Source organism: Siphateles boraxobius, unplaced genomic scaffold (assembly GCF_051911475.1).
Source record: "Siphateles boraxobius isolate OS27281-9 unplaced genomic scaffold, OSU_SipBor_1 35, whole genome shotgun sequence".
In the NCBI taxonomy this organism is placed as follows: Eukaryota; Metazoa; Chordata; class Actinopteri; order Cypriniformes; family Leuciscidae; genus Siphateles; species Siphateles boraxobius.
Genome location: NW_027508975.1, coordinates 14,531,009 through 14,552,928, shown reverse-complemented (window position 1 = coordinate 14,552,928; position 21,920 = coordinate 14,531,009). Strand labels below are relative to the sequence as shown.

The 21,920-nt window shown below is 37.4% G+C and overlaps 1 protein-coding gene across 1 annotated transcript; it reads left to right on the top strand.

Annotated features, from left to right (window-relative positions):
• Window positions 1–1,498: 1,498 nt before the first annotated feature.
• thbs3b (thrombospondin 3b) lies at window positions 1,499–17,856 on the top strand. The gene is made up of 23 exons (XM_077196494.1): window positions 1,499–1,604; window positions 3,991–4,197; window positions 4,335–4,588; window positions 4,737–4,839; window positions 6,469–6,495; window positions 6,604–6,686; window positions 6,767–6,818; window positions 7,276–7,424; window positions 9,859–9,996; window positions 10,185–10,259; window positions 10,385–10,537; window positions 10,707–10,817; window positions 11,236–11,343; window positions 11,521–11,680; window positions 11,767–11,885; window positions 12,657–12,709; window positions 12,931–13,124; window positions 13,552–13,730; window positions 13,853–13,901; window positions 14,247–14,443; window positions 16,184–16,356; window positions 16,502–16,641; window positions 16,818–17,856. Exons 1-23 carry the CDS (start codon window positions 1,523–1,525, stop codon window positions 16,871–16,873), a joined length of 2,862 nt encoding a protein of 953 aa, XP_077052609.1. The 5' UTR covers window positions 1,499–1,522; the 3' UTR covers window positions 16,874–17,856.
• The last annotated feature ends 4,064 nt before the right edge of the window (window positions 17,857–21,920 follow it).

Below are 21,920 nucleotides of genomic sequence, written 5' to 3'. Positions count from 1 at the left end.
GCTGCCCTCTTCAGGTTGAACGGTGGCTACTGCAGTTGAATTTTCCTATTGGATGTTTGGGGTGGTTCGTGACGTAAGGGGTTGTTGGTGAGGTAGGCAAGTTCCATACAGACAGATGCGTCTCAGGTGCACACCCCCCTCCGCTGGGCTCTGCCCACTTTTCCAGCATTTTTCAAATATTGCCAGTGGGTGGAGTCAGGCTCTGACCAGGGGTTTAGTTACCCTTTAAAAGGCTGATTTTCGCGATGGCCCTGAACGGATGTTTAATGTCAACATTGTGACAGAGCTGTAACAACCTTCACCACACAACGTAGTTATAGCGACCTTTTTGGCCATGTTGTTAAAATGTTGTTAGAAGGTTGTGTGTTATGCCAACGTTCTGTGTTTGCTGGGTATGAACATGTTCAATCATAGTTAATGTGATGGATTAGACTTGTAGTGACTAATAGGACAACACCAGTGTAGGCTACATATCCATTATGAAAAAAAGTTAGTTGAGCAATTTGTTTAGATGTGAATAAATTTAGTTATACAATGAAATGATGCTCTCATTTTACACGTGACAAGACACACTTGACTCCGGCCCATAGGCCTACATCATACCAGAGACTTTGATTATACCCATACATTTTCTGGGGCCTTTGTAGCCTACCCTTTGCATTGAGAGTGAGACCTTATGTCTACGTTTGTGTTTACATTTAAAAATAAATAAATAAACGTGTAGGCAAACCACAACGTTTTATTTTTTTATTTTTTACAAGTTGTAGCCTAAAAGCGTGTAGGCTATTTTTTGGCGCCAAACAAAAGCTCGCGTAGCCATAGCAACAGTAAACTTTCCGCTAGTTTCCTGCTGCCAGAGCCAGACAATGTTGGCAAGACAATTAAAAAAGCCCTTATATATCATTCATCACAACTAAACAAGTTTTTTTTTCTAAATTAAGACAAGCGAAGACAGTCACAGCCACAGGGAGCTTCGAATTCCGCCCTCAAAATGAACAAACCGTTGTCGTTGCTTTAATTTGCACTCTGTCGTATGCTTTATCATATTGTTGAACCCAAACTCAAATATCTATTTTTTAAGTTCACCGAAACAAAAAACTTAGCAGATTTTTATTTGCACAATAAAAATGGGATGAAATTCAATAGTCTGAGAGGAGCTCAGTACGTGCGGCAAGCTGAAGTCGCAGCGGGAGAGAACCGCAATAAATACTTGTAAGTTGATTGACAAGGCTCGTTATCTCTCCCCCTGCCGTCCTCCAGCTCAACTTCTGTTTCTCATTTGGGATAGAAAGTGTTGAGCGCTGCAGAGTCTCAGAGGACCTGCAGTGTCAGACTCACCCTCTCAGACACTTTGAACCCCGGGCCGTTCAGGTCACAGCGACTCTACGGTCAGCGGGTTTATGTGATGTTATGAAGATCTTGGGCGCTTTGAGCTGTTCGTGTCTTTGAAAAACTGGACTTTACACTGGAATATATTCGAATCGTTTTATTAAACAAAATTTGCTGGACTTTGTTTAAGAGGATGGAGTTGAGGAAAATTGTGCCAAACCTGCTTGTCCTGTATGTTGCGTTTGGCCACTTCTCCGAATCATCGGAAATTAAAGGTGGGTTTTTATACATCTTAAAATGTAATAAACACTAATTTGTGTGGGGGTCTTCTTCCATTGGACTTGGATCCTGGTTATTTAACCCCCACTGTGTTCTATGTAAAAATAACAAGTGATGATGCACGTTCAGTGCTATTAAACTTTTACATTCCTGGTGACATGAAGGGTTCAGCTGGTTATAGTTGCACTGTTAAACCGTTAATTCCTCATTTGTAACTGTTCTTTATTGGCTCACTTAATGCTTCCCCCTAGTGACCCAGTCCTATAGTGGTCAGACAACGTCCCCAAACAATGAGATAACATCATGCAAATAAGTGGAAGCCGTTACCCAGTACAAACTCTGACTGTAGAAATAAATAAATTTTTTATTGAGGGGCAACCTTTTGCCCCTATATAATTGATTTTCATGGGCCTTTCTCTTTGTGGCATATTATTCAAAAGCTCACGTTTATTTCTGCAATGTTCTGCATAGCACATTCTGCGTTGAATAAAATTGTGTGCAAAATGCATTTATTTTAAATGGAAAATGTAATTATTAACAAAATCAACTCAGTTGAACAGCCAAAAATTGGTTTTCACAGGATTGTGCATTTATTTACATTTATTCATTTTTAGCATTTAACGGTTTATTTGTAATACACACTTTAAGTAGGCTATTAAAAATGTGTTCAAGGTTGAATAATGTTTTTTAAAACATGAGTGCAGAATGTGGTCATATTGTGACCATTGCAGTGTGAACAGATGAAAGTCTGTAAATTTTGATCTTAAACCTGAATTTTCTAACCTAAATTTGCAATGGTGGTTGAATAATTTCGATTGCAACTATATATTTTCATATATATATATATATGAAAGCATCATTTGTATAGCATCATTATTTGAATGGATCACTAATTAGTTGTATGTCAGTCTATTATTTTGGGCTCAGCCATTACATTAAACATAACATTAAAGCCAATAAGCTTTTTTTTTTTTTTTACATTTTCAACTTACTTTATTTTGTATTGTTGCTGCTGACCATGAAAAAGGACTGCAAAGTTACAAAGTCCACTTCAAAGGGAGTTATTATAATATAGAGATATAAGCACTGTTTCTGAAAACCCTGCAATACCTCGATTATAGTATTGAGTTTTCTTCCGGGAATATCCACGTCACAATATTCCTCATTTAAATCATTCCTACGCAAAAAAAAGCCCTGTCACAAATGGCTCACTTCATGTGCACTTGGGGTCTTTTGAACTTACAATTTCTGCCTTGTGCACGTTTCCGTTAAGTTCACAAGACCAAAGACTATCGATATAGGAAGACGGTTCACTCCTATTACTTATGAATTAGTGAAACTGCAACATGGAAATGGTTGCAGTTCTACTCTGGCTCCATATGAGGACGCTCACAGGACGAGTGCAGAATGAATGAGGTCTATGGAGCTATACCCCTAAAAATACACTTTTCTCAGGATATCATTTTTTGTCTAGTAATTTGAATGGTGTATTCAAAAGGAGATGCAAAGAAATTACTTATTGCTGGGTGTTAGATTTTTTAGAGTCATTTAAAATGTCAATGACATCAAACACATCGTTCCACCAGAGATACTGCTTTAAGGCAATCCTTCTGTCACTTTGGTGCTTTCGCGCTCTGCAGTTTCTTTTCATCGACAACACTGCTGACACTGGTAAATACACCCGCTAGAAGAGTTTTTGTTTTGTTGTTTTAAGACCACGCGAAAAATACACACACACACATTCTGGTCCTGCTTCGGATGCCATGATGCCATCAAGCGGTATCTCTGGTCGTAATCAGTCCTTCACTGACCAATCAGCATTCATTAGCAGAATGCTAACGTGTAATGGGCAACAACAACTCAACCTGTAAGAAATCGAAAGGACATAAGTACTCGTTCATTCAACTTTCGACCTATAACCCACGTAGAACTTGCAAAATCTACAATCAAATCTGAGATTTCTCAATTACAATCGGGTGAAAGAGACAAATTTAACCGCCTAGCTCCATAGACTCCCATTCATTTTGCACTCAGGGCGAACTCTGGTGGAACTACAACCAAAATTCGGTACAATAGGGCTTAATAGGGAGTGAACAGGCTTTCCATATACGGGCTTTGGCGTTACTGATAGACTGGGCAGAGAAAGTGCTGCAACAATGTCAAAATATGTGACAAATAATGTGTTTTTTGAATATTCAAGCATGAAAACCTATTCTAGTAGACCCCAAAAACAAAACCAAGACTTTGAAAAGGGGCCAAAAATGTCCTATTTAAATAATGAATATAACAGTTTAAATAAAAATATTTTCAACAAAATGATCTGTGCATAATACCTGCCTGAAGCAAACAAATCTCTTAAAATCTGTTCTGTCTTTCTCTCAGTGATAAATATTTTGGAGCTCCGTGATGCACGTCAGACAGCTGCTGCTATAGAGAATCTGTCTGGAGCGCTGCAGACAGTGGGAGATCTGTACATCACCTCCACCTTCATGCTGCCACCCAAACTCGGGGGCGTTTTGTTCGGCCTCTATGATAAGGAGGACAACAAGAAGTACCTGGAGATTGCTGCTGTAGGCAAGATCAACAAATGTAAGTGCCTTTTCCAAATACCTTTGCAAACATTCGCCCAAATGTCATTTGTGTTTCAATAGGTTCTCAATAGTTTAAGTAAGTCTTTGTTTATGATTCATGTCATTGGAAAGATCAATTCTCCTTTCTCTCCTCAGTACTGGTGCGATACTTGCGCTCTGATGGAAAAGCTCATGCTGTCAATTTACAAAATCCTGTCCTCGCTGAGGGACGCACCCAATCACTTATTCTCAGAATGGGTGGACTTAGACGGAGTCACATAAACCTAGAGCTTTATGTAAACTGCCGATTGGTCGACTCTGCTCAGGGACTCCCTTCTTTTGTCGGGCTTCCATCAGAAGCAGAATCTGTGGATGTTCGCACCGGACAGAAGTCTTATGCCAGGATACAGGTGATTCATTTAGGTCAACAATTAATTAATTTTTTGTCACGTTTTGCAGTCTGTGTGAATCAAAGTAACTGTACAGCAAACTTGAAGGTAAAAAATGACAATTTTGTCATTTACTCAAATATATATATATGTACTGTATACATTTTAGGGCTCAGTAGAGTCTGTCAAACTGGCTCTCGGAGGCTCTTTGGCTACAGCTGGTCTTCTTATTGACTGTCCATTTCAAGGAGATTCAGCAATAAACAATGCAGGTAAGGACTTCTTACAGCGTCAGAGGACTTTTAACTATGTGGTAACTTACTACTACAAGACATCTTGAAAAATACACAATTTATAGCAGAGCACACTGGGCACTCAATGTCCAACAGTGCACTTAATTCATCCTTTCATTTACATTGTGACAAATAAACTATCAATAATATAACCACCTATATCATGTGACAGCACTAAAGTATGCTACTTTTTGTCAGACCTTTATCAATACATACTATAATGTTTATCAGACAATTTTTTTTAAATAGTAGGTAGGACAGTACATACTGCACAGTTTACATTAGGCGGTATAGTATTCCATTATCATGTCATTCTACTGCCCTCTTGTGGCAATGCAGAAATTATGCCCATTATAAATAGACCATTTGGGAGCAGACGTCACAATTACGTCACTTGCACTTGCATGCCATTATGGTGGCAGTAAAACAGTGGTAACAATTGGAGGAAAACTGGCAAAATCCACAGAATAAGATTTTTATTTATTTATTGTGCCTTTGGATGTCATATGCATAGAATATATAGGATGTCATGTATAGATGTATAGAATTCCGTTGTCAAAGACGCCCTTTATGCAAAGACATTTATGTTACAAGCCACAGACTGGACTGATGAAATGATTAGTCTATTAAAGCATGAATGCAGTTCATATATGCAGTTCAAAAGGGACATAATGAATTGGGCCAACAGGTAAAGCATGAAATTATATTATAAACCTATAACATTTTACGTAGATAACATTAAAACAAGTTGTTTTTTTTTAACTCACAAATTCCAAGGGAAAAAAGTTTGAATTGTGGGATATAAACACGTAATTTTGAGGAAAAAAGGCATAATATAATTTTTCCTCTCATAATTGTGAGATATAAACACAAAATTACCTTTTTTATTTTTTATTCTGTCGCTTCCATAGACTTATCACTGCAGAACTGACACCAGGCAGACTCCACCCACAAAAAAAATTAATCGCTGTTTGCAAACACCTAAAATGGTCTATATATATGGATATGTGTATATATGGAGAATGTGATATACACTACTGTTCAAAAGTTTGTGGTCAGTAAGATTTTATTTTTTGAAAGAAATTAATACTTTTATTCAGCAAGGATGCTTTAACTTAATCAGTGTCAGTAAAGGCATTTATAATTTTACGATTTTAATTGAATGAATTTCAAATTAAAATAAACTGTTTTCTTTTAAACATTCAATTCATCAAAGAATCCTGAAAAAAAATTATACAGTTTCCACAAAAATATTAAGCAGCACAACTGTTTTTAACATTGATAATATTAAACTGAAAATTCAGCTTTGACATCACAGGAATAAATTACATTTAAAAAAAATATTCAAATAGAAAAGTTTAAATTTCACAGACAATTTCACAGTAGTACTCTTTTTACTGTAATTTTGTGAGCATTAGATATATGGATTAATTTTTTTTTTTAAATGTTATTTATTAAATGATTACAAAACACATTTTTTGATTAAAGATTTTTTTAAATAAAAAAAAACATCAACAAAAATTACAGACTTCAAAATATTTGTATGTATATTTTGTTTTAGAACAAGATTTTTTTTATATATAAAATGTTGATGCTGTTTCTTTACAGTAGCCAGTGACATAAACGCCATCCTTGGTAAATATCAAATATTATCAAATCATGTGAATGTACTATCACAATTGAATTATCTCCATGCCTGTAATGCTTTTCTGTGATAATAAAAAGACCCTCTCATATGGCCAGGTGATCACACCAAAGCTCTGATTGGACAGCTGATAATCTTTAACCAGATCATGGGAGAGCTGAGAGAGGATATCAGAGAACAGGTATTGTTTTGCACATTTCTGCTTTTAATTGGGATATGGGATTTCATTCAATCAAATTCTCTCCGCTTTTCTGTTTTTAGACTAAAGAGATGTCTCTCATAAGAAACACCATCCTTGAATGTCAAGTGTGTGGTAAGTGGTGGTGAATAAGCAGGAACAGGAAGGATAATGTCAGATCAGGGTTTGTTAAAACATGTCTGAGGATTGTCATGGTATTCACCTTATTTTTCAAAAAAGAAGAAAGCGGTTTTCTGTGAATATGTGAGACTTCCAATTTCTTAGCTGTTATAGGGGAATAACGAAAAAAATATCAACATATGTGTTGTGCAAAGTGCAGTAAATGGTAAAACTATTTGCGCTACAAACCAGTGGGTCTATAATTTTGACAATACATTAAAAGAAATGGTAAGAAATAACCAGTTTTCAATATCAAGCAGCATAAAAAGCTGTTTGTACAGCTAATAATAACTGGACACCAGAAGGCAGTCACATTACAATTTATGAAACTTACAAATGACCGTGCCCGTTCTTTCACGAAAAATAAGGTGGAGAGGGGTAACCTGTATGTTGCTCTCTCTCTGTTTATCAGGATTCCATGAGCCTCAATCACGGTGTCATCCTAACCCCTGCTATAACGGCGTAAGCTGCATGGAGAGTTTGAAGTACCCAGGATATCAATGTGGCCCCTGCCCAGAGGGCATGACAGGCAACGGAACACACTGCCAGGACATTGATGAGGTTCCTGCAAAGATCGCATAGTTTATTATTATAATTAATGTTTGCTAAGGCATCAATTAAAATTTTTCATATTGCTCCAAAAATACCAGAGTCATACACTTAGGACACATTACTTACAAAAATAATATACACAAGGGAGAATAATCAACAGAACAGGAAACATTTGTGTAACTTAAATTAACAACCATGGAAACTAACAATGACCAGGAACACAGTCAAAAAACGGGAAGAGTCAAAAAAAAAAAAAACATCATGAAACTAACTTTACTAAACACGCACCTCCCGGAAGGTGCGTCATTGTGCCATACTAACTATAACAGTTCAACGTATGGGGGAGGGTGGGGGCTCTGGAGGTGGTTGAAAAGCTGGAGACAGACAAACTAGGAGGTGGACCCACCGGCGGATCCAGGAGAGCTGGAGACCCAGGCAAAGATGGAGACACAGAGACTGAGTGACACCATAGGTTGTGGAGGCCAAGTTGGAACTGTGGTGAAGAGCGGGCAGAAGGAGCCAGGGTACCGGAGGACTGAGACAGAGCCCGTGGGACTGAGGCCCAAGGTGGAGCCGGACGGAGCTGAAGGGGTGGAGGGACAAGGCGCAGCCAAAACCGGGAAGTCCTGTGGCGTATGCAGTGATGACTGACCAAGGCAGAGCCAGAGTGACCAAGAAGCCTGGTGGAGCCGTCAGAATGATGGTCCCAGGTGGAGCCGAGGGGGTGAGGAACCAAGGTGGAGCCGACTGGTCAACGGGTCGAGGTGGTAGACGGGCTTGGTGGCTCAAGGCAGAACCAGGGGATCCACAGTTGGAGGCTTTGGGGGATAACCTCTTTCCTCACAATCATTTACAGAGGCCAGGCACATCTCACAATCAGAATCTGGAGTATGGTCAGGGCTCCAATCCATGCCCTCGTACTCCACAAGGACACAGGGTGTTGCTTCCTCACGCACCTGGTCAGATTCCGGGATGAAGTTGGGCTCAGGCGCCAACTCTGGCTCACCAGTGAGGCAGACATTCAACAGGAAATTGTTATTAGCTAGCTCCCACTCCACAAATTTGGCAAAAATGTCCCTCGAGGACCATCTTCGTGCAGTTGTGCCTTAGTTCGCTTATTTTGGCTGGTCTAAAAAGAAAGCGCAAAGGGAGTGATCAAGAAAGTGTGTAAGGTACGGCTAGATTTAAAAAGTCACTCGTGGTCCTCGAGGGTATGAGATTTCTGCTCCAAACAGAGCAGGTGGACAGCTGGTAAATCCATGTCTTCTTTTTTTGGTTCAGTGTTCTGTCAGGCGTGGTTGCAATAATCACTCGATGACCAGGGATATAAACAAAAACAGTCTGCAATAAATCCAACAGGAACATGCAGGAGATAACAGGAATAAAAATGTAGCACAACGACAACACCGAGCAAAGAACTGGGAGAACTGAGGGCTTAAATATACATGGGAGGATAATCAACAGAAGAGGGAACAAGTGTGTAACTTAATCAACAACCATAGAAATTAACAATGACCTGGAGCAGAGAAAACTAAACCAAAACACCATGAAACTAAGGCCCTGTTTACACGAGAACGATTCTGGGTGAAAACGTAAAAATATTTTATCGGATGTGCCTTTCGTTTACACGGCGACGGCGTTTTGGGGGCTTAAAAACCTAAAAAAGTGAAACCACCCTCCAGAGTGGAAATCTTGAAAACGATCCACCGACGCGTTCCCATCTAAACAGTAAAAACGCAAATCTGCTCACTGTGGCTCTCGTCGCGTACGTGTTTAGGTCACAGGCATGCGCCAGTACAGGAAAATAACCCCAATATTCCGGATTATTTCCATACGTTGGACCTTCAAGTTGCCATAGCAGCTCTGATAAACGTACAAGAGTCTTTTCAGCAGTTGTACAAAATATTCTCAGATATTGGTGTTGTTGTGTCGCAGTGCTTCACATTGACACCTAGCCACCTGGAGTGGATACTACATCGAATTTCACACACTTTTGCGTCATCATATGCACGCGGATTTCCCCCGATAACGCTCGTCTAAACGCAGAATAAAAAGTGATAACGCAACGCCACTTTTGCGTTTTCTCTTCAGATCGTTTCCGTGTAAACATAGCCTAAACATGACTTAAAATAATATTGTAATATTTGAATAACAGACTACAGTTAAAATTAGAATCAGTCAAATTAGAATGTTAATCAACACATAAAAATATGTGAATTTCTTTAAAGCACAACAAAAGATTATTAAAATATGTTTTAAAATGTACTTTAAAGTAAAACATAATTTGACATTAAGAAGTGCATTTTTTAAAAGTGTACATAAGTATTTTAAGAAACAAGTACTCTTAAGTGTACTTTTATTTAATTGATGTTGTATTATCTATAAGTACAGTTTATATTAATATATATATATATATATATATATATATCTCCCTTTGTTATAGTGTACTGCTCAGCCCTGTTTCTCTGCAGAATTGTGTGTGAACACAGCTAAAGGCTTCACCTGTGAGTCCTGTCCGATAGGATTCACCGGTACAACACTCAGGGGGGTTGGTTTGGAGTTTGCCAAGAGCCACAAGCAGGTAAAAATGTGTCAAAAATCCAATTACAACCAAAAATAGTGAGGATAACCAAATGTAAAGATATGGCCTATTCAGACCCCAGTATTTTTTATTTCATTGAACAGACATTATGTCTGCGATTAGCTTTACTGTTTAATGTTCTTGGTGTGAACAGGCTTTTAACGTGAGAATATTGTTTATTTTTTCAGGAATGTTTTGATATTGATGAGTGTGCTGAGCACTCAAGTGCCTGTGTGCCCAACTCAGTCTGTATAAATACAGTGGTAAGTACACTCTCAAAATGTGCACTTTAAATAAGTTAACACCAGAATTGGCAAGTCAAACAGAGCAGCCATAATTGGTGAAACATAAACGTACCACTATCAAACTGACTTCTCTCTTTTCATAGGGGTCGTTCAAGTGTGGCCAGTGTAAAGCAGGATTTTTGGGTAATCAGACTGCAGGCTGTTTTGCAAGGAGGACGTGTGAAACTCTGGGCTATAATCCCTGTGATGTAAATGCACACTGTGCGATGGGCCGCAATAATGACATTTCCTGCTTGGTGAGAATCTAGAAATTAATTTTCCTGCCTGGAAATTCTGAATCTAAAATCTTCATTTGTAATTAAAGCACATGCTGCTCTTAAGTGAGATGACACTTTTTTTTTTTGCTTCTTTCAACTCAAAAAGCCAGAATTTTCCAAATGGCTGATCTTTCTCTCCATTTTGCAGTGTAACATTGGCTGGGCAGGTAATGGGAACATTTGTGGTCCAGACTCAGACATTGATGGTTACCCTGATGAACCACTTCCATGCATTGACAATGACAAACACTGCAGAGCGGTACATACTCATTCACTAAGAATAAATTGCATCCACTGATTGTTCTTTAAATTGCTCATCTGCCTTGTTTAATCACCCAATTCACTAAAGAAATGAATCATCAGAAGTCAAACACTTGTGCTGAATATAAAATATATTGTTTAAAAAAAAATTACATTGGCCATCAGAGTATTACTTAATTTAACATGCTTGTTGCATCGCAAAACCAGTCCAAATATCGCCTGGTTAAATTAGCCAGAACTGTATTGAATTTGGCACATTCTGTCCAATTCATTGTTTACTACCCTTTGAACCGATTTCTGCTTAATTGATGACAGTTTTTCTTTAGCAAAACATATATTTTCATCTCTGTTGTGATTTTTTTAATCATGCTTTTTGGTATAATATGTGTATTCATAATTTTAATATCCCTGTGTAGGATAACTGTGAGAATACCCCAAACTCTGGGCAAGAAGATACAGATGGAGACGGAATTGGTGATCAATGTGACGAGGATGCAGATGGAGATGGAATCAAAAATGTTGAGGTTTCTGATCAAGTGGCTAAGAGTTGTTGAAATATTGAGCAATAATTGGATACCACACCGTTTTCATATTGGCTGATGTCCTGATGGTTTTTTCTTTAGTTTTTTTCTCATTATTTTGAAACCAATTGTCTGTAGGACAGATCCTAAGCAGTAGCTATTCTAATTGCATATTTCTAGGACAACTGTCGTCTTGTGCCCAATAAGGACCAGCAGAACTCTGACACAGATTCGTATGGTGATGCTTGTGACAACTGCCCTAACGTTCCCAATGGAGATCAGCTTGATACGGATGGCAATGGCAAAGGAGATATCTGTGACAATGATATTGATGGAGATGGTACTGGCCTACTCACTTTTAACTGTTCTGTGGTTTTACAGCATTGTACAACATCATCTATTCCTGCCACTGTATTCTTTTCGCAGGCATCCCTAACGTTTTGGATAACTGTCCTAAGATACCCAATCCCATGCAGACAGACCGAGACGGAGATGGTGTGGGTGACGCGTGTGACAGCTGTCCTGAGGTCAACGATCCTTTGCAGGTTTGACAAAGGGATCAATATAATGGTAAAGGGAAGGGAAGAGGGGGCACCATCCAGAGATGAAGCTGAAGGTTCTTCATCTCAGGTTGAGATATCTAAAAAATGGAGGCAGAGATACAGCTGAGATAGTGGGAACATTAGTCCGGAATGACGTAAAACTGTCTATCATTTGTGTAGAATCATAGGAGAAGTAGTGTGCTTTTATGTTAGTGCCCAGTGAGGTTGTGTATATCGAGAAGAGTAGAGGTCAAAGCACTGAACCTTGAGGCACCCCAGGGTTTTTTAGGTTACCTGACTAAAAATTTTGCATAAATTGTTTACTGCTCATTGCTCACCCATTGCTTTAATTTAACTCTGCTCATTTGAGCAGTCAAATTAAAATGTTGCCTTTTCAATAGCCAAATTCCACAACATGACTACTTAAGCAAACTTGTATCATATTCCTAAAAATATATACAAAATGAACATGATCAACCCATCACTTGTTCAGAACTGTTGATAACTACAGAAACAGTAGCTCATGTTAGGGTTAACTTCTTTTAATTTACAAGAGGTGAGTGCTTCAATGACATAAGTTGAATGTATCAACTATCAACATTTCTTCCATAATTATTAAAGAGGCATATACATAATAAATAAAATGAAATTGGTTAGATTTTGGGAACAAATAGTGGCACTTAATCCACTGAGGGCAATCGAGCAGGGACTATGGCCACCCTGCTTTTTAAATATGAATGTAATGATTCATTCTCATATTTTGCTTTTTTGCAGTCAGATATGGATAACGATTTGGTGGGAGATGTGTGTGATACAAACAAGGACATGTAAGTACCTGTGTTGATAAATGTTTATTTTACCCAAGAACAGGGGATTTTTACAGTTTTCTTTTAAAGTGTAATAGTTGTTTTAAGTTTGTTTTCTTTTAGTATAAGTCAGTTTCAATTTCTTGTGGTTTTCTTTTATTTCTTCAGTGTCTTTTCATTACTCAGAACAATCTGCTTATTTAGTGTTTAAAGACCTACTGAAAATGATTCTCTGTGTGTAGGGATGGTGATGGATATCAGGACACGAGGGATAACTGCCCTGAAGTGCCCAACAGTTCTCAGCTGGACTCAGATAATGATGGGATTGGGGACGAGTGCGATGATGATGATGATAACGATGGAATTCCAGATATCCTCCCTCCTGGTCCAGATAACTGCAGACTTGTTCCCAACCCCAGTCAAAAAGACACTGATGGTCTGATTCTTAACTCTGTATTTTGGAAAAGTATACTACACTTACTGTTTCTGCAGGATATATACAGTGCACAGTATGCGAATTTTGGATGACCTAGTTTTTTTTTGCCAGAATGTGCAGTAACAGAGCGCATTGCACAAAATACTATATTCCACAATTCTATCTATTCGACTTGGCTTTCTATTTCCAGAAATATTATTTTTTAAGTAATATCAACCACAAATTTAGGATGTTTTATTGGAGTGGAACATTTTACACAAAATTTGATTAAAACTACAAAATAACTTTTTTTCAGATTGTAAAAATGTAATGCAGTAACCAGTATGCTAGTATTCTTTTCCAAAGATACCTGCCACATATATACTTATTGTCTTATTAACACAGTCTAGAAATTAATATTTTTGTTTGGTACCTTCTCTCTTTTCAGCCAATGGAGTTGGTGACATGTGTGAGACAGACTTTGACAACGATAAGGTGAATGACTTGTTGGATGCGTGCCCTGAAAGTGCTGAGGTCACTATGACAGATTTCAGGGCGTTCCAGACAGTCATTCTTGACCCTGAAGGAGATGCTCAGATTGACCCCAATTGGCTGGTACTAAATAAGGTGATCATTAATTAAAATGGCTTTTATTTGATCAGCTAGTCTCTAAGCTTTTCCTATTTTGTTGTGCTTAATGTAGACAAAGTCTTTGAAGTATTATAAAAACAACTTTGGTGTTTTTTTAGGGAATGGAGATTGTGCAGACCATGAATAGCGACCCTGGTTTGGCTGTGGGTATGTACACTGAACAAAAATTTGTGTAAGGTTTTTATAACAATTTATACTCCGAAGTTACTTGTAAAACTTTCAAATAATTAAAAAGAAATGGCAAATAATACATTGAATTAAACTTGAAATTTTGAAGTAGAAAGAGTGAAATAGTATTTTCTTGTAAAACATACTTTTAACTTCAATAAAATATTTTTTTTTACAGTGTACATAAAACTCTTTTACATTTTTGTACAGCCATAAAATCACAGTTGGTGTTTTGTGACTTTTACAGTTAATTTACTTCACTTTTACAGATTAATTGACATTTCTGTGTCTCAACAACTATTAACCTCTTTATTTTTTATTTAGGTTACACATCATTTAATGGTGTTGATTTTGAGGGCACGATCCATGTGAACACGGCCACTGATGATGATTACGTGGGCTTCATCTTTGGCTATCAGGACTCTTCCAGCTTCTATGTGGTGATGTGGAAACAGACAGAACAGACATACTGGCAGAATTTACCCTTTAAAGCCTCAGCTCAGCCTGGACTACAGCTTAAGGTAAAGACAATTTAAAATATGCATTAAAATTAGTGCTCTCAATTGATATGTAACTAAATTTAAGCACCCCTTACATAAAAGAAGTTTAAGTGTACTACTAGTATACTTCTTTTAAACAAACAAAAAAAAACTTTCAGTCTACTTTTTTTGTACTTCTCAGAAATATACTTAAAATTACACTTAAGTATACTTGAATTATAAATGTCTAAGTATATTTGGCCTATACTTATACTCAATATTTTGATTGAGATATACTTAAAAGTATAATTATGTATTCTAAGTATACTTGGATTGTAGTTGTGTTTACTCTTTTGATTGTGTAACCTATTAATTAGTATTTTCTCATAGTTTAACATTGTTTCAAAAATATTGATTTAAAAAGAAAACAGATATGTTCCTTATTCTGAGTATGTTAAATTTTTTGTCTACTGGTAGTGTACGTAGGAATTGACTTCAAATTTACTTAAAGTACAGTGAAAAGTATATTTAAAGTATAAAAATGAATACCTAAATAGAAATATAGTATCATACCTAAAGTGTAAAAATTATATATAAATAGTAAACTATATATATGATGTTAAGTTCACTTAAAGATACAAGTATACTTGCAGTATAAAACTACTAAGAAATGTGCTACTAGTATTTGACTAGTAAACTATCAGTACACCTATAAGTTCACTTGTAGTATAGTTTCAGTACAAATAAAAAACACAGTTGTAAACTAGTTTACTACTTTACTACTGTTACACTTAAAGTATGCTTACAAGTATACTTTTATACTCTAAAAAATGTGGGCCAATTTAGTCCCAAGTAGTATTGAAATAGAACACTCCTCTTCAACATAACTAAATATAGCGCCTGTCACCAAATGTTGACTGTTTGTCCGAGTAAGTGGAGGGGGCGTGGCTTAGCCATAGGTCAATTCAGGCAAAAGGAGCCCCAACTACTATTGCATTGACATTAGTTTAATACATAAAGTAGCCTATACTTTAAAATATACTTGAACTTTACTTAAATATACTTAAAAAAGTATACTTATTTTTTGTAAGGAACCTGATATGGAGATTAATTTTAATTAAATGTGAATATTTGCTGAGAAAAGCAAAGCAAATGTAGTACGTTATTGTGGCAGATAAATAAAGCATTGAATACACAAAAATTCACCAGTGTTGCATTTTTACGAATGTGAGACAGGAATGTGAAGGGAGAAAGGAGAAAATGGATTTGGGACATAATGTAGGCCTGATTGAAAAATTATTAAAAAGTTTGGCAACAGTAAACATTTTTTTAAAAATCTCTTATGTTCACCAAGGCAGCATTTATTTAATCAAAAATACAGTAAAAAATATTATTATGGTGAAATGTTTTCTATTTGAATATATTTTAAAATGTTAATAAAAGGCATTTAAACATGAATATATGCACTACTGTTTAAAAGTTTCCTGTCAGTGAGATTTTTTTATTTCAGGATTCTTTGATGAATAGAAAGTTCAAAAGAACAGCATTTATTTGAAATATAATTTTTCTTTAACAATGGAAAATTGATCACAAGTGACAGCAAATAATTTGACATTGTTAAGGAAAAATTCTATTTCAAATAAATGCCTTGCTAATTAAAAGTGTTCATTTATTTTTAAAAATCTCACTGACGGGAAACTTTTAAACAGTAGTGCATATATTCATGTGTAAATGCCTTTTATTAACATTACTCAGAAATCTCTTTTTACCTCACTCCTCCAGGCAGTGAAGTCTCGTACAGGCCCTGGTGAGTATCTGCGTAATGCCCTGTGGCACACAGGAGACACATCAGGGGAAGTTACTTTGCTTTGGAAGGACCCAAGAAATGTGGGTTGGAAGGACAGAACGTCCTATCGCTGGCACCTCACTCACCGCCCACAGGTGGGCTACATAAGGTGAGGGCTGATCTGATTTAATTTTAAGAGATACACAAAACATTTGTCCATGAAAGACGACTCACACAAGCATATATCTTACTATTAGAACTTGAAATATTTAATTTTCTAGAGTCTGACTGGGTTCTCTATATCTATGGGACAGATTAAGACTGTATGAAGGTACAGCACTGGTGGCCGATTCAGGAATCTTGATAGACACCACTATGAGAGGAGGGCGGTTGGGTGTCTTCTGCTTCTCCCAGGAGAACGTCATATGGTCTAATCTCGGCTATAGATGCAATGGTAAGAAACATGATGTGAGATGCATCTAAATGGAATCTCAGTATCTGAGGAATTTTAATGGTTCAGTGTGCTGTGTGCTTCAAATTGAAGGCATGTCACTCAGAGCGTGCGCAGGTCAAAACAGTGTTTTAGTCTCAGAGTGACTCAGTTTTATTCTCCTGGTATATTTTGCACAGATTCCATACCTGATGACTTCATGCTGTACCAAAAGCAGATGAATCTGAGGGCATAAGCCTCGCGCTGCAATCCCCTCAGCACTTCTACCTGTGTGTTTGTGTATATGTGTGTGTTCAGAGAGGTAGGAAGAGATCATGATTAAAATCTAAATTTTAAAGGGTAGAAATGTTGTCAGTCAGAATTATACACAACACTGCACAGGTTTGCATCGTGCACCATCATTTACGCTTGAAATATGAGTGGTATCTGTGTGCTATTTGGATGAGAATCAGCAAACCTTAAAATGCAAAGCTAATGGAATAAATGTCCTAAAGTTTTAAAAGCAATTAATAAGGTTGTAAATAAAAAAGAAAGGCAATAAATATGACTAAATAGGATGACTGTGAATTTGGCGTCTTGCAAAAAAATCTAGTAAAAATATCCTTATGTAGTTAAACTACATTTACATACATTTAAAAATACACACAGTGGTCATTCATTATAAAACCCCATAATGTGTTATTAAATTCAGTGATTGTGCTTTTCTTTCATCCAAAGAGGCTCTGATTGTGAGGTTATTTTGTTCAGTTCAGCACCATGGACAGTGATCTACTATGTACTTGTTATTCAGTGTGCTGCAAGAATTTAGTGAAGAAAATGAATAAGGACATTTTACAAAAATGCATAACAGGTGTATTTGTATGATTTATCCCAGACATAAGCCAACACCATTGGCTTGGTGTGAGATTGGAAGCCATGGGAGTATAAAACAAGGGCACCCAGCAATAAGCTAAACAAATTCACTTATCTAGCGTTTTAAGTTTCAAACATATTAACTGAATAAAATAAATCTAAGCCAGACATCTGTATTGTTATGATTTATGCACTTTAAATCATGCTATCCAGTGTATTAATTTAATATTGATGTGTGTCGGTTGGAATAGGCCTGGTTTCACAGACAGAATAAGAACAGGATTAGGCTTTAGTTCAATTAGGACATTTAAGTATCTTTTATAAATGTGCTTTAGGAAAAAAACATTACTGGTGTGCTTCTTGAGACAAAACAATGGTGCTGGTATATTTGAAAGGGTTAGTTCGCCCATTTAAGACATGAAGTTGTATGGAATCCTTACCAGCACTATAGTGCATACACACTGACCCACTCTGTTGTCACCTCCCTGGTCAGAGTTCTGGCCGCTGGAAGTTTTTCAAGAAAGTACTCCCGGTTAATTTCCGGGGCCTCAAAACTGTGAACCGTTTCAGAAACCTCAAAACCGTTTCAAAGCTTGATTAATTTAACACACACAAAACACGCCGGTCAAAATTCATACCTCAGTTTTAATCGGCACTATTTCCTTTCCATTTCTATCAATCCACGCTGCTGTCAACGTCAACAGTGCGCACGTTCCGATCAGCTGTTGATAGCGCGACTCGCTGACAACATGTCTGACTGCAAAACTTCTGATGATGTAACCAATTTTAGCACAATGTCAGACGGAACAGATGGGGATGAAACAGAAAGTAATTTTAGCACAACGCCAAAGGGATACCTTTATGAACCGGAGTATACCGATGCCGAACTTCAACAGATGGAGATAGAACGGGAAGAGAGAGAGCGAGAGGACAGAGATGAAGTTGTCCAAGTTGATGCTGGGCCCACAGCTGTAGCAAGAGCCAGGATGAACGACAAATGGTGAGCACTGCACACACGATAATCCTTGATTCTGGATATTTTAGCTCCCGCAGAGTAGCCGATGGCAACCAGCCAAAGCTGTCTCGTAGCTATATCCGAAACAGGAAAACGATGGAATCTGAACGGTGATCCCGGCACATTCTTGTGGTCACAGCCTGGAAATTTACAAGTTCCCACCATCGTTCATTTTCTACTATTTACGTTTCGTAATCTATTGTGTAAACACTATGGAACAGCTGATCGGAACGTGCGCACTGTTGACGTTGACAGCAGCCCGGATTGATAGAAATGGAAAGAAAATAGTGCCGATTAAAAGTGAGGTATGAATTTTGACCGGCGTGTTTTTTGTGTGTTAAATTAATCAAGCTTTGAAACGCAAATATTTTTTTCACGTAAAAACGCACAGTTTTGAGGCCCCGGAAATTAACTGGGAGTACTTTCTTGAAAAACTTCCAGCGGCCAGAACTCTGACCAGGGAGGTGACTACAGAGTGGGTCAGTGTGTATGCACTATAGTGCTGGTAAGGATTCCATACAACTTGATGTCTTAAATAGGTGAACTAACCCTTTAAGATTGTCAGTGTATGTTTTTTAGGTAAAACAGCTCAAATGTGCATTTTAGTCTGGTACTAGACTAAAGTCTTGTCTGTGAAACCAGGGGACAGGGTTCTGGTTCCTAAATGGATGCTGTCACAAAATGTAACATCTGACCTCTCGACCCACACTCGTTGATATTATATTGATTAAAACCTGTCAAGGGTCAAGGTGTGGACATGAGCGATATTTCAAATATCATGTAAAAATAGAAATAAACTCCTCTGTTAAAAATGTTATGAGAATAATTTAGAAAAATCAATTAAAAAATATGAATGTTATATCATACAGAGATGCAAACCAGTTGTTTTGATAGAATATTTAGAAGCCTTTGATAAATTATGCTGCCTAGCTTTTACCTCGTTCTGTCACGCAGTGGATGCAGCAAAAACGAAAATAAAAGGCCATTTTAGAACCTTTTTTTAAAAGAAAATCAATGTTCAGATCAACCAGTATGTGTTCTTTAGTGTTTCATTATTAAAATATTACATTTGTACCTGTACAAATGTTTCTTGCAATACTAGCAAGAGTTTTTTTAATGCAAAACTTATCCAAGGTTTCTTTCTCTTTTAGATTTTCAACCAATGAAAGAGAAACTTGATCACATAGTCTGAATGAGGTTAATCTTGAAATTGGGTCATGAGGAACATTTTTGCTATATTTAGTCTATGTAAACATTTCTATATTATAACTGGGTTGCCGTTTGACTTCGAGATCACTTGATTTATTGGTCTGATTTCACTGAAACAGGAGAAAAAAACATTATGGTTAATGTTAGGAGAGTAAATATTTCTTATTTCTGATTAGATATTACTGTATGTTTATGATGTAGGCTATAATAAAATACAAATTTAAACAAAAGTGGGAGAGCATGTTTCAGCCATTTTGAGTCATTTAAATGTTTCAAATAAATAAGCATCTAGGTTTTCTCCTACATACATTTATTCAATACTTAGCATTCATAAAAAGGAATTTTTATATAACTTCTGTATTTCATATTATTGCAATATTCAGCCATCACAATAGCATAGAACATACTGCAGTGTCATTTTAATGTACTTTCTCCTCTTTCACTTATTCACATAGTCATTGGTTGAGTCATGCTCTCTCAACCAATCACATGGCAGTTGCTTCAATGCAGTTAGGGGTGTGGTCCTCCTGGTCAAGACAATCTCCTGAACTCCAAACTGAATGTCAGAATGGGGAAGAAAGGTGATTTAAGCAATTTTGAGCGTGGCATGGTTGTTGGTGCCAGACGGGCCGGTCTGAGTATTTCACAATCTGCTCAGTTACTGGGATTTTCACAAACAACCATTTCTAGGGTTTACAAAGAATGGTGTGTAAAGGGAAAAACATCCAGTATGCGGCAGTCCTGTGGGCGAAAATGCCTTGTTGATGCTAGAGGTCAGAGGAGAATGGGCCGACTGATTCAAGCTGATAGAAGAGCAACTTTGACTGAAATAACCACTTGTTACAACCGAGGTATGCAGCAAAGCAGAAGACCCCACCAGGTACCACTCATCTCCACTACAAATAGGAAAAAGAGGCTACAATTTGCAAGAGCTCACCAAAATTGGACAGTTGAAGACTGGAAAAATGTTGCCTGGTCTGATGAGTCTCGATTTCTGTTGAGAAAATTCAGATGGTAGAGTCAGAATTTGGCGTAAACAGAATGAGAACATGGATCCATCATGCCTTGTTACCACTGTGCAGGCTGGTGGTGGTGGTGTAATGGTGTGGGGGATGTTTTCTTGGCACACTTTAGGCCCCTTAGTGCCAATTGGGAATTGTTTAAATGTCATGGCCTACCTGAGAATTGTTTCTGACCATGTCCATCCCTTTATGGCCATCATGTACCCATCCTCTGATGGCTACTTCCAGGTGGATAATGATCCATGTCACAAAGCTCGAATCATTTCAAATTGGTTTCTTGAACATGACAATGAGTTCACTGTACTAAAATGGCCACCACAGTCACCAGATCTCACCCAATAGAGCATCTTTGGGATGTGGTGGAACGGGAGCTTCGTGCCCTGGACGTGCATCCCACAAATCTCCAACAACTGCAAGATGCTATCCTATCAATATGGGCCAACATTTCTGAAGAATGCTTTCAGCACCTTGTTGAATCAATGCCACATAGAATTAAGGCAGTTCTGAAGGCGAAAGGGGGTCAAACACAGTATTAGTATGGTGTTCCTAATAATCCTTTAGGTGAGTGTATATATGTACATATATTCCCATTAAATTCACCCTAGTATTATGTGCGTTGAAACAAATATACTGTTGTTGCAAAAGAAATGTAACAACACTCCTAGGTGTGTTTATGTTTCAGTACTTGACATTTGGAATGATTTATTTCAATAATTCCTTAAAATGATTTTGTTTTAGCTACTATTTGTAAGTGGTGAAATCCTTTTCCTTTACATAATTGCCACGGCAATCATTCAAATGTCTGGCCATGCTTTATGATGTCAGATGTAATTTCTTTATATCTCATTCTGTAGAGCAGGGAAAGCAGTGTCTGGTACCAGTGGAGTTCAAATCCAAGTCACAGTCTATAGACGTTTAGGCCTTTTGACCACTAGAGGGCAGCATATACCTACATGTAAAATACAACAGTGTAGCGAACAAACAAATCTCTGGCAGTCTGTTTGTTACTCATTTGATTTCACTGTGTCTTTGAGATTGCAAATTCATTGGTCACAAGTCAATATTCATGTCCACTATCAGTCAGTCTCACTCAAATGTGCTGTAGCCTTGTGTTGTAGGACTGTAATCGCAGTAGCTCCATTTCCAAAGTTACTCTTATTTATCAGCCCTTTACCAAGTCTACC

What these genes read in the sequence shown, in the direction of transcription:
- thbs3b (XM_077196494.1), top strand. Translation starts at nt 1,523, where the DNA reads ATGGAGTTGAGGAAAATTGTGCCAAACCTGCTTGTCCTGTATGTTGCG. An exon ending in TGTAGGCAAGATCAACAAAT is followed by an intron (nt 4,198 to 4,334) that starts GTAAGTGCCTTT and finishes TTCTCTCCTCAG; the next exon opens with TACTGGTGCGATACTTGCGC. An exon ending in ATGACAAACACTGCAGAGCG is followed by an intron (nt 10,818 to 11,235) that starts GTACATACTCAT and finishes ATCCCTGTGTAG; the next exon opens with GATAACTGTGAGAATACCCC.